The sequence below is a fragment of the Xiphophorus hellerii genome, chromosome 18 (genome assembly GCF_003331165.1).
Source record: "Xiphophorus hellerii strain 12219 chromosome 18, Xiphophorus_hellerii-4.1, whole genome shotgun sequence".
Taxonomy (NCBI): Eukaryota; Metazoa; Chordata; class Actinopteri; order Cyprinodontiformes; family Poeciliidae; genus Xiphophorus; species Xiphophorus hellerii.
This window is the reverse complement of record NC_045689.1, coordinates 20,214,134-20,231,252: the sequence shown is the minus strand read 5'-3', so window position 1 is coordinate 20,231,252 and position 17,119 is coordinate 20,214,134. Positions and strand designations below refer to the sequence as shown.

The following is a 17,119-nucleotide window of genomic DNA, read 5'->3' as shown; positions in this document are numbered from 1 at the left end:
CTATTCTATTCTATTCTATTCTATGAGTGTAGGACCTAAAAAACATCAACATAGCCAAAGGAAAATGCAATAGACAGTGGCAAAACCAATACTTAAACAAAGCATTTGCAGACATTTCTAAATTTCTTTTTCAACATTTTTGGTATCTTACCTGATGGCTCCATTATTCAACAATTTCCAACCTCAGTGTGAGCAAATTATAGCTTTGGCAACAAAAAAGATAAGTGTTGGCAAAACAGAAAGTCAAAGAAGGGGACCTCTGTGTGGTGGAGAATGTTGTTGTGGTTGTGATTCACGATGACATAATGATTTTTTATGATTCATGGAAGAATTTCTTTACTCAGCAAATCTTTCACTATCTCTCTCTGAGGGGTGGAGGTTTGGGGAGGTAGGGATTTCTCATGTGTAGCATGATATGCAAACTGTACAAAATTATTAATGCTGGTAGTTTTGACATGAAAGTGCATTTTACACTCCCACAACTCCTTTCACAGTCTCACCACTATGTTTGATCTCATAATCCTCGTTGCAGACCTGTTGTATTATTTATCTTCATTTGAAAAAATAATTATTTCCCTTGAACCTTTCCACATTTTGTCACGCTATATTGTGTTTTATCTGGATTTTGCATGCAAGGTCATAAAAAAAGTTCACTTTAAAGTGGGGAGAAAGTGATACAAAGCTTTATTCAAAGAACTGAAAAGTGTGGCATGCGTTTCTATTGATCCTCATTTTATTCCTTTCCCACTTTTAGGCACTGTCCTGTTCATGTTCTGGCATTTCAATAAATCAATTTAAATCAATGGAATGATGAACAAGCTCTGACTCTGTAACATAAAATAACACTATACATTTGATCTGTTTTAAACTTAACTCAACCAACATGATGTTCTCAAAGCTGTGATCTTGTTTACTGGCCTTCTGTTTATTGAAAGTGGCATAAATTGTGTCCCAACCAGCAACAAACAGCAGCTCATCATTAATATGCTAATGAAAGCTTCTTAATTGTTGACAACACATTGCTGAGCTTTATATTTTGTTTCTAAATAGTATATCTGACTCAGACATACTGCTTCAGTCTTTAACAAACTCAAATACTGATACTACTATTTATCTGTATCAGAGTTTACTTTAGTGCTGTGTTTATGATGTGAATCGTTGATTATTTACTTCATAGCATATTTCACGGTAGGTCCAGGTAATCATACAGGCATAAATTACAGAAAAAGAAAAATATGTTCCTCTGATTTAAAAACTAAGCCCTTTATTTTTAGAGATATAATATAAATCAGTGATGCATGATGCAGAATGACATGTCAGCAGCTGCAAATTCTCTCTCTCCTTGTCAATCTCATTGAAATATTTGGAATTCTCACATTTCTGAAGTATTTGTGTTTTCTTTACTCTCTCAATATACTGTATATGACATGTCACACATTTCAGAGCTAACCACAATGTAGACAGTAGCACAAAATAACATTTTCAGCAGCTTTAAGAATCACAATCAGAAGTTTTAGTTCATCACTCCCTAGTGTTTTCCTAATTGAACATGTAAAACTGTTATCTGTTGTCCTGTAAAATTACTGATAAATATGTTTTTTTAAAAATGTGAAAAGTTTTGTCTTTTCTGTAACTATTAAATATTTTATATATCAACACAGTTTGGTAAGATTCCCACAGCTTTAAAATGGTTATGTTTGTGGTTTGCCTACAGAGGCATATAATCTTCTTCTCTTCAATAATAAAACAGATTTTTGGACTGCAGAAAACCTATGTGGAACTAGTCCTTGGGATGGGAAAAGAAGAATAATTCTTTGGTTATTACACAGTTTTACTATTTACCCTCATCGCTCACCTAATTGAACTGAATTGAATTGAATAGCATTAAACCACCATGAATCTCGCTCTGGCTACATGATAATCTCATGTAACCAGAGCTTATCAGTAATTATAATAATTAATCACTAAGTCAACGTTATAAGCTTGAACAGGACGTCCAACATCATCAGTACATGTCCTTTTATAATAATTGACTGGTTAAACAGTGGCCTAAATGACTAATGACTTTAGCTCGGTTGCCTTAATCATTGGATCAGTGCCTTAAGGATACAATAAAACAAGAAGTGTTCCAGTTCCCTGTCTGCCTTGTTTGTAATCATATTACTTCTTACCCATTAGCTTTATACAGTATCACATAAGTCAAATGATATCTTGACAGCTTTGATGATCCTTGCGTGACAAAATAATCCTAAACTCTTGCAGTACAAAGCCTATGGTATAGGGAGACACCTCTTCTCGCCATGATTTGCCCTGCATTAAGGAGGAAATATCCTCCCTTACTGCTCATCATTACTTCTGAACATGGTTTTTACCAGCTGTTAAGGAACACTTCCTATTTTTACAGGGCAAAAAAAAACAAAATTATAAATAATCATAACCAAAGCCATAACTATCAGGTGACTGGGAAAGAGTCCTGACAGGCAAACTTTCTCTAATTCCATATAAATTTATTTAGATTTGGAAAAACATTGTACTCGAAATTGTTGCTAAAAGATGCTACTTTTTTGGCCAAATTGCCCAAAACAGGCTCTGACCTTAGACAGAGGGGAAGATTACCCTTTTGAACACTAGGTGGCGGTAATTTTTTTTTCAACTGACTCGACGCTTAGAGTCGGCTCTTAGAACACCTAGCGTTCACTTCCGTGTAAATGTTATGAATCACTTCCCCCTGTAGCTAGCTGACTTGTCTTAACTCCATCTGATTTCAGTTAGATAGTTTGACAGCTGCTGCTCCTGCAGGGCCTAATCAGATGGAGTACACTGCCGCACAGAGTGGGTTCAGACAGCGTAAGTTACGTACGTGATTTCGACTCGAATAAAGAAGTAAGCTAGCATGCCCAGTGGAGACTGCTGCTTGCTTTCTACACCTAGCTCTGTATTGTACCGGGTTGAAGCTAACAATAAGTTGAACTTATTATACGCAGACAACCCGTAAAATGCCTATTCTTAGTCATTTTTTATTATCTTTTTGTTTTCTACGGCTTCACTAACAAACTGTCATCTTTGTCAACACTACTAACTAGCTAGTTTATCTTTAAAACCGGTTAAACCAGCTAGCGTCACTATGGAGTTATTGTTGTTATTTTTTGCTATAAGTGTGAAATTCTCAAGCTCATAAGTGTGAAGTTCTCAAGCTTAGTTTGTAAAAACACATCAGTTGTGGGAATTAAAGGTGTTTAAAGTCCATTCAGCTGACTAAATGTACAGAGGATATACAAGGATATGTTGTCTCAATATTCAAGGTTATTTATATTGAACAAATACTATCATCCTTATTGAGCTTAGTTCATCAGCCAATATTTTATTAAAAAGGATCCCCCCCCCCAAATTAATCTAAACCTACTTTTGTCAACCCTACATTACTGATCTTTTGCTGACTTGTAAGTATAGACCAATTAGTGTCTTGTGTCAGATCCCAGAAGGATCTGACACAGTATTGATGTCCCACAGGGCTCCATGCTGGGTTTACTTCTCTTCAATATGTACAGTTGAGCCCAAATGACCAATATGTTATCAGCAAGTAGAGTTTATATACCAATAGTCTGCAGGGATATGTTAAGGGATAGATAAAAAAAAAAACAACAAAAAAAACAGGACACCAGCCATCAATGACTGGAGTTTAACATCTGTGCTTTAGGGCCCATAAGCAATTGGAAGAAGTGCATGCTGGGGTTATTTTAAACTTCTTGGCTGACTGTTGTTTGAGTTGCTGATTCTGCTCAACTTCAATTTAAGCAATTACATTATTCCTACATATACCTATTTAAATGTTGTTTTTTTCCCCCCACAGAGCATAATATGCGTTTGAGGAACAGCTCAATGGATGGGTCAGATGGCAGCCAGCTGTTTGACGACACAAGTGCGACAGGGCCAGGGGCTCAAGGAGTCTACAGGTGGGATCTGTCCTTGGATTAGCTTATATTTCACTGAATGTTGACCAGTTGTTGAATCGGCAACTGAAGTGATAAAATTTGATTTTGGTTTCTGGTTCTTATCATATTTCATTAATTTATTGACAGAAATCAGCAGGCTGGCCCTCAAGCAGCAGGAGGACTTCCTGGCCAGTCCCTCCTGGCGGACCCCATGTCCAACCTGGCCATGGCTTACGGCAGCTCACTGGCATCCCAGGGGAGGGAAATGGTGGACAAAAATGTAAGACTGGCGAAAGATGTAGCTTATCAGCAAGGCTCTAATGAAATCTACTGCAGGGACATTAAATGAAGTGTGCACTTCTTTGTCTTTGTGTATTTCAGCTGGACAGATTTATTCCCATATCCAAGCTGAAATACTACTTTGCTGTTGACACGGTGTACGTCGGAAAGAAGCTTGGAATTTTAGTTTTTCCTTACATGCATGAGGTAAGCTCGTGTTTTCTACTAAGTCAAGCTTTTTAGGCAGTTATTGGATTGTAATTGATGTACTTTTGATGGACATGTGTAGTTAGAAATAAATTATTTAAATGATAAGTTATTTTTATCAAATAAAGTTATTTTTGTTTGATAAAAATAACTTTTTTTTATTAAAAAACTTCCTTTTTTTTGGTACCAGGATACCTGTCCCTTTAGCACAACTTACAAAAACCAGAACATCTTTCTTTTGTATTTAAAGTTTGCTTAACAATCCTAGCTATTGTTGCAAACGACTTAGAATAAGCCATAAAACACTTGAGCTAAATTTGAACAGACCTGATAATTGTGTGAAATGTGTTTTCTCCTGCAGAATTGGGAGGTGAGTTATCAGCAGGACATCCCTGTTGCCCCGCGCTTTGATGTCAACGCTCCTGACCTTTACATTCCTACTATGGGCTTCATCACATACATCCTGGTGGCTGGTCTGGCTCTTGGTACACAGAACAGGTACAGAAGCCTTACTTGTGTCCAAGCTGCAGTTTGCAGCTGCTGATTGTTGTGTCAAAAAATGAGTAAATTGATTCTCACATCTGGTGGGGGGAAAAAAAGTTTTCAAAGAAACTTTGACAATACAGCTGATTTCAATGGCAATCTACAGCTGATTGATTTTTTGGAATAATAGTCTTTTTAGTAGCTAAAACCACAAATATGACTTATTGTAATGAGCTGATAAAGGCTGGTTGAAGATATCACTGTGACTATGTTTCCTTTGTTCCTCAGGTTTTCCCCAGAGCTTCTGGGAGTTCAGGCCAGCTCGGCGTTGGTGTGGTTGATCATGGAGGTCCTGGCGGTCCTGCTTTCACTCTACCTCGTCACTGTCAACACTGACCTCACCACCATAGACCTTTTAGCCTTTTCAGGATACAAATATGTCGGGTATGTGCTGGTGCATATTTCTGTCAACATTATTTCTTCTGCAGTATCTTTAGTTAACCACCAGATGGTCTGCTTTTCCAGAATGATTTTAGGCGTTGTCGCCGGTCTTCTGTTTGGAAAGCTAGCGTATTATCTCTCCCTGCTGTGGTGTTGTGCCGCCATCTTTGTCTTCATGGTGAGTCTGAAGCATTTTTAATTATTTTAATCTGTTCATTTTTTGCTCTTTCGGTGCTTGTACCTCCGCCTCATACTCCAGGTCACAGTTCATACATTATGCCTATCATGTTCATGACAAATGAAAGTTGTTACAGACTGTTGCAGGATTGTTTCTTTTTTTATCCTGCTCTGGATTTATTTTGAACCCCTTTTGTTACCTTTAATACATTTTACTGTTACAATGTAGTTACAATGATTTGATGCGTTTCTCATCGTGTTGTCGTCCAGCTTTATTGCTGTTATTGTTACTTAAAGATTTGTCCTGTTTGTCACAACTAAATGTTTCAGATTGTGGAACTAGTTTCTATATTAGACGAATCCATGAAGATAAAAGATAAAAGCTATCAACATCAGCCTGACTTTATGTGAAAATAGAAAAGCTTCTTAATAGTTGCTGTTGTTCTACCTCTGGTGACAACACCTACCTTAAAGTGTAAAAATGGCCGATGTGTCTTTTATGTTTCTGTGGAGAAAATTTCACCCACTTGTCTTTGAGAAATCGTTTTCTTTCAGCCACATTGGAGAGTTTCTGAGCATGAGCAGTCTTTTTCAGTCATGCCACAGCATCTCAGTCAGGACCGATTGAGTGTTTTTGTTGAGCTATTACTCAGATGGACTGGTTAGAGTGCTTTAAATCTTCCCCTAATTTATAACCCAAGAGCACCTGAGCTTAAGCTGAAAGTGAAAAAATGATGGCTGGATATCTCCAGGATTTCCTGCTAGGAGGAATAATTTATGCTTCTATAGATTACTGACAGATCCTGACACAGTAAAGCAGGGAGGACCACCACAATGCCTCCATTGTTTGACTCCTGCTGTGACATTCTATTTCTGAGATGCTTTTAGTTTTAAGCCACAAAATATTTATATAAGTTCTCTATTGCTGAACTTTGTGCTCTTTTTGATCAGCAGTGGCTTTGGCAACTCAAGGGGAATTACAGTTTTGAAATTACAGTACTTACCAGTCAGTTCACTTGGGAGTAGAAACATTTCTCGCCTCGTTCTTCAACAAAGTTTTCACGTTTCCGAGCAGATCCGCACTTTGCGTCTGAAGCTCTTATCCGAGGCGGCTGCTGAAGGGAAGCTGGTGAGAGGAGCCAGGAACCAACTGAGGATGTACCTCACCATGTCCATCGCAGCGGCGCAGCCCGTCTTCATGTACTGGCTCACCTACCACCTCATCAGATAGAAGCTTCAACTCTCACTTTTGCAGGAGAAGAACTCTGCTGTCTGCATGACATCATCTCAGAAACAGAAACACAAACTCTCCTCAAACACAGAACCACATCGCTAAACTCACCGGGCAAAACGCTCGCTACCAAACAACAAAGAGGTGAGACATTTCTGCCTCCGCCTCTGAGCACAGCCACGTTGTTAGTTTTGCTTTTTTTTTTTACATTTAATGTCTTCATATTTTGTAGCAAGAACATGTGGCTTTAATTGCTCTGCGTCTTTACTGCATAATTGCATGTTTACTATGATTTTTTTTTTATAAATATTTATGTACGTCTGTGAATTAAGTCATTACGTTGCAGATTTTGCTCGTCTGGTCATCGCAGGTGTTTTATTAAAGACTGCACAAAGAAAGCACATTAGCCTCACATTTACCCCGCCACCTGATGCTATGAGCAAACTCTAATCCAGGTTGCTACCTGATCGGCTAGCTTTTCCTAAATATTTTGTGTAACTTTTTCTGTCGCTTCTTTACTGAGAAATGTCAGACCCTGTGGAGAAAAAGTTTACATGACGAATGCAGCTTCAAATGTTTAACCCTTTAGTTTGTGCTCCGTGACATGTGCGAGGTTTGTAAGAGCGGACGTCTTGGACAGAGACCTGCTGGAAGGAACGATGTTAGATGCAAAAACACAAAGATAGACTGTAGAAGTTTACTGCTGAATAAATGTAATTTAATATCAGACATTTTTATGTTTCCAATATTAAGGTTTATTTCCAGCCCAGGTGTAATTCACATTGACATGAAACTTCAAATGAGCTCCTTCATTGCTACTGAAGCTTTTTTTAATGAGCACTTATTTAAATATGAAGCATTTTGCCTAGAAAGATGCATTCTTTTATCGCTGCGACGTGATGCTGACTGGGAGTCGAAGTTTACCGGAAGAAGGAAAGATGATAAAATGAAGAAACTGAACAATGAAAGTGATGTAAAAATTGGTTTTTAAACTGTTTGTAGCTAAATTTGCACAACAAAATGCCCCAAATGTGCTGAATTCTTGCAAAAATAAAAAAACAAATGAAAACTGTCCCAGACCCGTGAAGCAAATCAGAATTTACACATCACCATGTTGGACTCAGATGTACATTTTTATCACTGTTCTGTTTATTTAATATTTTTTGTCAAAATAAAGAACTGTAAGACGTTGCTGATGTTGAATGTTTATTTACTCTTATAATGCAGAAATAACTAGCATTGCTCTTTTTTTAAGCAGAGCAGGATTTCTACACAGCCTGGAATTTACTCCTTCCTTCAATGTTTCTTATATCTGGATAAGTATGAAAAATATTTGTATTTTCAGACTTTTCCGTCTTTTCCAGCCATCCTGTATTTTTGTAAATTGAAGTCGTTGCATCTCTTTGTCCCTCTGTCCTATTCTTTGCTTCCTAGTCTCTATCCACTTTGTTTCTTCCTTCTTTTCTTCCAGTGTCCCATTTCCCATCCATCCATCATGGACAGATAAATAAGTGTAATACTTTACATTTTTAAATAAACTCTAAAGAATTGAGCCTGGAAACATTCATCTGTAAATGACAACTATTACAGGTGTTGTCATTTACAAGTATATCTTAGATAATATTGCAGTAATGTCTTTAAAAGGTTAATGAATCTTTAGATGTTGCACATTGTGGAAAACCAAATAACCAATAAGGTATGCTTGTAGAAAGATTTCTAGTTCTTCCAGAAGCCTCTGTTGTGATTAATGGCCTGAAGGAGCCTGGCCTCCATCGTCCTCTCCACCGGGTATCGCTGGTAGTTGGGCAGCAGCAGCAAGGTATGGCAGGTGAGGGATTCAGGCAAGTGGATCTCTGTGGCATCTGGCATCATGGCCACTCTCATCCTGATGCACTCCATTCCCAAGAAGGGGACTCTGTCACAGCCTGTGAGGAACACTGACCACAAACAAAAACAAAATGGATGAAACAGAACCCTGGGTAGATCTAAAACTGATCCAAAATGAACAGTGGAAAACATACAGAGGAACTTTTTCTTCTCTTCTGCCGAGAGATTTTCAAACACCTTCCAGAAGGTGATGATGGTTGGATGATCAGCATGATAGTTTCCTTCATAAACTGTGTTCTGTGAATTTAAAAATAACATACCTGAATACATCATTTCGAATTGTTTTTACAACTCAACTTACATCACTGATCTTAAAAGTTTGATTTTATTTACATTACCTTAGAACAAATGTCAAAAAATGCATGTTAATGAAACTAAAACATTAAAATCAGGAGATGTATGGCTACCTCCTTGAAGACCTCCCAGTCGTAGTTTTCCTGGCCCACCACGACTGTCTGTAGTTCCTCAGGCTGGAAGAACTCCACGACATCTATGTTGCACACTTTGAAAAACCCTTCCTTGAAGAGTTTAAACACTCCCTCCACTGATTTGTTAAAGGCATGGTTGACAAAGGCAGTGACAAATTCTTTCCTGTAGACATAAAGAATATTACAAACAGCATCTAAAGAATCGTTACACTGACTGGCAGATTACTACAAGTCTTGAGGTTCTTGCATAATTGTTCATGTTAACTGTAGTGCAGGAACCTTTCCACAGATGGCTGGAACAACAGCTTTTCACATAAATATGTGATGCCAACAGATGGAAATGCAAATTAAAACAAACCTATTAGATCCAGTGACAGATTTTCCGGGTTCGTTTGGATCAAGTTCAGCTTTCTCACCACCCCAAGAGACCTGTTTTGTCATTATGGATAAAAAGATTTAGGAACCTGCACAAATATTTTTTAAATATCTATCTTTTGAAGAGGATAAATCCAGCTGGATGCAATTCAGTTTATGTTTAGAACACCTACAGTGAAAGTCATCTCCATGGCTTCGACAACATCAGGGGTGTAGTCCTCCAACATGCACCTCCATGACCTTAACACACAAACAACGGTGAGGAAAGTTGTTTGTTTTCCATTATAAAATTTCATGTTTTTTCTGAACTTTTGATAAAAACAATAAAGTTTAGTTTTCATTATCTGATGATTTCTGTAAATCATGAAGCACCTCAATGCTGAGGCTGGCCTTCAGGTCAGGATCTTGGTCAAGGGCACTGTTTTATTTTAGCACCATTTGTACATGTTAATATATTTTTTCCATGTGCTTTAGTCCAAAAAATAGAAGGTGATTTGTTCGCAATTTAAACCAATATGCAGGTCCAGTCTAAATCTTTAATCCAACAAAGTCAAGAAAAGCAAATACTTTGTTATTCAGAATTTTCTATTTTTAGATTTCTTAGACAACAAAATATAGGATGGTCTGGAAACATTTACTCTTTTTTAATATTTTTTTTCATACTGTACTTATTTTGACTTAGAAAAATTAATTTCAAACTTTGAACCTGCATTCACAACTGATAATGTTTGAATTCAACCATGACAAATATGAAGAAGAAAGAACAACATTTTTGTGAGTCTTTTCTCTTAGAAGAAAATGTGCTTAAGTGCCTTTTTATTTGTACAGCCTGCTTATAGATCTGTTCAGCCCTGGATTTTAAAAAAATGTTTCTTACTCTGCCATGACGGGATCAAACTCCTTCATGTCGTCCAGGGACGTTTTGACTCTGAGCAGCTTCTTGAAGAGCGCCAGTGGGAACTTCAGGTGAATGATGTTGTGGTTGTAAAGAGCCAGGCCACACAGAACGCCAAACAGGAAGTACTTCCTTTCCTCCACTTGAACCTATCGGTTTTTAAAAGAAAAACAAACAAGAATATGGGAAAGCTGAAATCCAACACAATTCACATGTTTGTCTGCTATGTGTATGTTGTATTTATATCCTTGGCTGTACACACAAGGTCAGTCTTCAAACCTACCAACTAATAAGTCTTGTGTTTAAAGGTGATGCAGGTCTTACCTTGGGTGGGAACCAAGCCAGAGTTTGACTCTCATTGTACATAAACATTTGAGATTCAGGAGCCATGAGCTCATCAAACACATGGAGGAAAAAGTCTTTTTTGTTGACATTCATGATCTTCCTGTCATCTACAAACTGCACCTAGGGTAGGTAGAAAGATAAAAAAAAAAAAAAAGCCCTGTAAATTTTTAAAAAGAAAAAAAGCATCCAAACTGCTCTCCATTTTCAAAAACTTGTTCTCCAAAATAATTATTTTAATTTATCTAAACTTAGGCTGCAAGTAAGAAAACAGGTGAAATTATAAACTTCTTCAATAAAATTTCACACGTATTTGTTGTTTTACTAATTATTTTTCAGTGATGTAAGCACTTTTTCTTTGTCATCCAAGCTCTGCAGTTTTGGATGTTTTTAACTTAACGTGTTTGTGTCAAATTCCACAGACTCAACAACTGTAGATTTTTAATAATGTCCATTTTCTTATGTTGCTTTTACCACAAGCTCTCTTTTAAATGCAGCGTGATCGGCTGCAGCAAGATGTCTGAATGTGTCCTCCACCAGGTGAGTTCGTCTCAGGTTCAGCTGCAGGATCGGGACAGGGGAGTCCAGGGTGTTTCCAAGAAACTCCCCAGGCCACGGCATACCCATTTCACGAACAACACGATGAGATTCCTGCAGTTACAAAACTTCTTTCTATTATAAAATTGTGGAGCAAAATATTTGCAGCCACATACAGAATGCAGAGCTTATAAAGCACATTACCTTCATCACACGTGCCAAGATGTTGAAGACAGCAACTTTACAAATCAGAGGGAAAACGAAGGGGTAGCGGCAGAAAATGGCGGGTGTTTGCTCGTTGTCCTTTGAGAAAATGTCAGAATAAGTGGTCAAGAAGGAATTTCAGCAAAATATGAGCAGATCATATTAAACACCACATAACACTGTTTTCACCTCTACTTTGGAAAACGACAACCAAAGAGTGACATCCACAAATGCATTAAGAGTTCCCTCAACAATGCTTTCCTCAAGATAAAAGTTGCTCAGTGGGACTTTGAAAGACTGCCCAGATTTGTTCGCCTGAAAAACAAAGCAAAACAAAACAATAGATCATATTAAAAGCAACCAGAAACAATATTTTTATTTTATTAATACAGAGTGAAATGTAGAGTTTAGTAATTATATAGACTGCATGTCAAACTTTCAGTAGAGGTTGTGATGAGTCAATACGATATTTCAAAGCATCTATTAGTAGACTTGACATTGGTAGTAGTGAATATTTCTCAAAGGTTAAAGGTCAAGCAGCTGATCAGAAGATTCTGAAATGCTAATTTCATTATGTTAAATGAAACACACAGCTGACTAAAAGAAAGCATTCAGCACTGACTTTGTAAAGGAGCTTCAGGGCTTTCAGCAGCAGTTTGGTTCCTGGGTTGTGGGTGTGCAACAGGCCGTTCTTCAGAATGAAAGTCAGGGCGTTTTTGAAGACCATGATGTGCCTGATCAAAATGGTGGCCGACAAAGACGACCAATAGCTTTCTTCAGAAAAAATAATATGAATTAAAAAAAATAGAGAGGGGTACATTTATTTTAAGTCAAAAGGTGACAAATCATATTTATCAGTACTAATGTTAAACTGAGGGATGGCAAATCTTCCTAAACCTTAATTTGAAACATGAAAATTCAATATAAGTCCAGTAGTTTCTTACTTAATGTTTCCAGAGTCTTCTCACTGAGATGCTCAATAATGATAGCCAGAGGCAAAGCCACATTCATGATGTTTGAGTCTTCTTGTACCAGCGGACATGTCAGCAAAATCAGGAGAATCTCCGGAGACTTTAAAGGACGTCTTGAGGCAATGAGCAATTCTATCAGGAGCTCCAGATTTACCTGCATGGGAAAAATCTGTTTAAAAAGCTGTGCAAAACGTGCAGCATATCTAAATCCTGAATCTACCTGTGAGCTGTCATCCAAACTCGTAAAATTTCAGTTATTCTGAATAAATGAATGAAAGCATAGAAATTTTCCTTAACTGTTTGCTTGATCCATGGGACTGCCAGCATCTGGTCGAAGGCCTGACGAGCAGCCTCCAGGTCCACAGTTAGAGCACCAGCTTCCAGCGGAGCCCCTCTGGTATCAGGGCCAGAGCAGTGTTAGAAATCTGACTTGTGGGAATTATTTATTTGTAAAACACACTTCTTTAATCCAAACTCCAAAGCCGATGGAAAATCATACTTACTCGGGTTTTGTGAAACTTGCCACAAGACTTGAACTTGTGTAAAACATCGACTCAATTTCTCTGTTCCACAAAAAGAAGACAGCATGAGAAGGGACTTATAAACACTAGAATGTATATTTTTAAATTAGTCACTACAAAAGGCACTAAAGACAATAAAATGCTATAAAATTTAATCCCTTGCAGACTTCTTCTATTTTTGGTTTAAAAAAACATTTATTGCTTCAGATTTAATCAGATTATGTTTTTAAACGCTTATTTTAAAGTCAAACAAAAATAACCTAATAAAATACAAATATCTGTGTTCAAATGATGATTTAATTTATAAACTTTCCAGACCAAATGATGTCAGCAACTTTGGTTTTCAAATGTCAATTAGTTTCTTCTGATAGGGGCACGATGTTTTACTTTCTGAGATCTTTTAGTCGTTGGGCCAAATTGATTTGAATAGCTTTTATCTTTAACAAAGGAAATTATCATTTGAAAACCTTATTTTGTATTTACTCTGATTAATGGAGACAGAAAAAATATATTTTTGATAATTTAAAACTTTAAGGTGTGACAAAAAAGTGAAGCCAGAAGAAAACTTTAAGCATGTAAACAAAACTTTTACAGCATAGCAACATAAAAGTCCACAGTTAAATTATTAGGTTACCTTTTTGCCTCGATGTTGCTGTACTTCATTGCCACCCACTTTTGCAGTTTTTTCTCATCCAACCAGCCAATTATTTGTCCATGGTTGACGGTCTTAAACGTTTGGAAACAGTAAAGTTTTTATGTTTCCTTTTTAGGCTAATGAAAAAGTATTTTTTGATTTGATACCACCTTACATTTGCAGGTGAAGTGTAAATGAAGTTTGTGTCCCATCCAGCTGATAACTTCAAGTCTGCTTGACAACATAAGAAATTATTAAAATCAGTCTTTGAAAATGGTGGATTAGAAATGCAAAACCTCTTTTTCAGAGTCTAAAGGTTGTTTTGGTTGGATTCCAATCTCAAAATTGTGCCAAAATGCCAGAAAATTTTTTATTCATCTCACTAAGATAGACTCCTTGACAGGCAATCAAAAAAAATACACACTACTTAAATCATTCAAACTATCATATGCCATCCGAGGCGACTATATACGCACCACTAGGTGTGGCAGCAGCACTGTCAGAGGCCCATGGAAGCTGAACTAGGGAGGGGGACGAGCTGCTGTCTCGCTGTCCTGTCCCCAGCTGGCCTTTGTCCCCATTACCAAAAGCAAACAGACGTCCAGAAGAAGTCAACACGAGAGTGTGACGTCTGGAAGGCCAGAACCATGTAAGAATTTAATGAGGCAGTATTTAATGGCACGGTGTCTTGAGGTGTTTTTGGAACAGGTTTACAAAGTCATCTTACAGCAACTTGGCACATTTACCTTCCACATGCAACCTGGGATACCGTCTCTCCAAGACCATCAACCAGCCGGGGCCGAACCTCGGTGGTGGTGGAGTTGTGACCGAGTTGACCGTGGCTCCCGTCTCCGAAAGTGAAAACTTTCCCATCCTACAAAATCCAAGAATCACATGACACCCAAAAACAAAGGATGATTATTTTTTTAAAAGGCTGGTGTTAGAAGGGTTTATTCACTTTATGTAAATAATCTGAATCAGCAGCATTAGCACCTTTGTCAACACAGCAGTGTGCGATTCTCCACAGCTGATGGAAGAGACACCCAGAGGTCTGAGAGCAGGTACCATGCAGACGTTGAACCTGCCTGTTTTGGAACAGATAACATCAAAAAGAGCTGGACACTCAGTGCTTTCTATGGAGGAGTCTGAGAGTTACCTGTTAGTTAGTTAGTTAGTTATCTTAACGACAAAAAAAGATTAACCTAATCTACCTTTTTCATCCACCCTGTTGAGCCCCAGCTGGCCGGATTTATTGGCCCCACAGCAGTACGCCAGGCCGGAGAGCGTGAGGAACAGTGTGTGGCTTCCTCCTGCTGAAACCTGGGTTACTGCAACTCCGGTCAAGGCGCACACCAGGACAGGTCTCTGCTGCAGTGTCACGTCCTTCCCCAGGCCCAACTGCCCATGACTGTTTAAACCCCAGGAAAAGACATCTCCTCCTAAAAAAACAAAGTAAACAAAATATAACACTGAGTTGTCTCTTATGCATATGAAGACATAAAGCTTTCCTCAGCATGTTTGTAACTTTACCTTTGGTCAATGCAAGGGAGTGGGAGTTTCCACAAGCCACCTGGATTACCGGTATGGGCATTGGGATGGGCACTCGACTGCAAGTTGATGAGGCAATAATGGGTTACATATATTTCCACTAAATAGTGCATGTTTACTTGTGAGTTTCAGCTCTTGCCTTGGTCTCTGGTTGTTGCTGGGGTGCCCTTGTGCAAGCCCAAGCTGTCCAACATCTCCTGCCCCCCAAGAAAACACATGTCCAGAAGCACATAAAGCCAGACAATGGTCCTGACCACAAGCCATGGCGACAACATCACCGAGTCCCTCCACAGATCCTAAAATATGGAGAATGAAAAGTAATGATACAAAAACATAACAGGATTAATAATTTATTCAAGTCTTTCATTTATAAAATTGATAAATTGAATTGTGAACACAGCAAAATTTCACTTATCAAATTTCGATCACATCAGAAACTCTCTGCCAACAAAAGTAGCAACACCATATTTTAATTATTTTATTATGTCACATCTGTCATGTTGACTAGTAAGGCACAATGATCTTGTACACGTTTAAAATTGGTACACGTAATTTGATCACAGGCTGTAAAAGTACTGATGAATGCTTATTGCCATGGTTGTGTCATTAAAAATCAAAACACATTGGAATAATTTTGTTAAATTCCAAGATTGTTGTCTTACTTGTAAGATATACAACAGAAAACATCTACTGACAAGAAAACCAGATGTGTAAGTAGAAAGGACTGTTCGACAGAAAAGAACTACATTTGGTCGGGCAGGTTTTTTGGTGAGATACTCATACCTGAAATATTCCTCCAGTGGTGTTCAGGAGCATTATACTTTCTTTGAAAAAAAAATTTAAATTATGGTTGAGGGATGGTCAAGTGTGTGATAATTTGTGCTCTCTATGTTTTTTATTACATGTTCATTGTATTTTAATATATTATTAGTGCTGCATTTTAATTATGTCAATGTTCATGTTACCTGCTTCAGAGACTTTGGCTGAAAATTAGCCTATTTGTCTAGGCTGGCATAGTTAAAGAAATGTGTATTAATGTGTACTATCTTTGTACATTTTAAACAAATTTTAAAAAACTAACCAATCAAGTTTAATCTAAAACATAACTTGTTCTGTTTATTACAGCATTAAAGTAAATGACACAATTATAAAAAAAGGGATTATGGAAATTAAAATAAAGAGAGACTTGTATCTAATATCTCAATACACTACCAATGACTATCACATTAAAGATTAGGAAACAAAGAGTCAGTATGGTAGGATTTATTGCATATTGTGACCACTATTCACTAAAAATCAACACAAGAGGATCTTTTAATAAATGGAGTATGAGCTAGTGCATCATGAAACGGGTATTTCACCCAGTTTTACCCTCAGGGACTTCCTAAAGCAAAACAAACAAACTTCAAGAATTCCCCACCCTACCTAATTGTATCTCAATGACAGTTCTAAGTTAAGTTTCGTTGCATGAATAAACTGAGATGAAACGAAACTGAAACTTAACTCAATAAATTAGCCTACATGCTATGCCTGTCAGATGATTCATGACTCTTGCATGAGGCAATAACAACCTGTAGAGGATAATTTAAAAGAAATACAAAAACTCCGTCTGTCCCGCAGCTATTTTTTGACCACATAATTATTATTGGCTTATGGTCAATTATTTGGAAGAGCATTTTTATTTCCTTGCAAATAAAAACCAAGTTATTTTATACATACTAAAAAAATATGTAATTATTTACCAAGCATCTTTCCACTTTGGTTCCTTCGTCCAAGTTGGCCCTGCGAGTTGTGTCCACATGATAAAACTTTTCCGTCTTCTCTGAGGAATAAGGTGTGCTGCTCTCCGCAGCAGATGTTGGTTAGGACTCCGGGCCCGGTCCAGGACACCGGGCTAAGGGTTGCCTGGACCCCAAACTGTCCACTCGAACTGTCTCCCCAACAAAACATCTGCATGTCTGCTCGTAGACTGACCGGAGCGACTAGTGGCGCTCTACTTCAGCTGGAGCTGCTGCCTTCACATGATG

At 37.8% G+C, this 17,119-nt stretch overlaps 2 protein-coding genes across 4 annotated transcripts; one reads left to right on the top strand and one right to left on the bottom strand.

The window, feature by feature from the left end:
* Positions 1-2,703: 2,703 nt before the first annotated feature.
* Positions 2,704-7,941, top strand: yif1b (Yip1 interacting factor homolog B (S. cerevisiae)). 3 transcript variants are annotated; one of them, XM_032545421.1, is made up of 8 exons: positions 2,704-2,847; positions 3,851-3,953; positions 4,080-4,212; positions 4,314-4,418; positions 4,780-4,916; positions 5,190-5,345; positions 5,427-5,520; positions 6,595-7,941. In XM_032545421.1, the coding sequence occupies exons 1-8, from the start codon at positions 2,811-2,813 to the stop codon at positions 6,748-6,750; spliced, it is 921 nt and encodes a 306-aa protein (XP_032401312.1). In that variant the 5' UTR covers positions 2,704-2,810; the 3' UTR covers positions 6,751-7,941. The 3 variants fall into 3 exon arrangements, with proteins under 3 accessions (XP_032401312.1, XP_032401311.1, XP_032401313.1); XM_032545420.1 differs by having other exon boundaries at positions 2,704-2,856; XM_032545422.1 differs by having other exon boundaries at positions 2,776-2,883.
* On the bottom strand, positions 7,878-17,099 carry LOC116707815 (probable E3 ubiquitin-protein ligase HERC4). Its single transcript, XM_032545419.1, has 23 exons — positions 16,835-17,099; positions 15,232-15,388; positions 15,075-15,151; positions 14,756-14,983; positions 14,538-14,629; positions 14,291-14,418; positions 14,021-14,175; positions 13,720-13,775; positions 13,545-13,636; positions 12,893-12,952; positions 12,687-12,783; positions 12,363-12,543; positions 12,041-12,192; positions 11,608-11,733; positions 11,419-11,517; positions 11,152-11,328; positions 10,660-10,800; positions 10,318-10,484; positions 9,614-9,680; positions 9,424-9,494; positions 9,045-9,228; positions 8,772-8,874; positions 7,878-8,687 (listed from the first exon to the last, which is right to left on the bottom strand). Exons 1-23 carry the CDS (start codon positions 17,046-17,048, stop codon positions 8,467-8,469), a joined length of 3,045 nt encoding a protein of 1,014 aa, XP_032401310.1. The 5' UTR covers positions 17,049-17,099; the 3' UTR covers positions 7,878-8,466.
* Between the last annotated feature and the right edge of the window lie 20 nt (positions 17,100-17,119).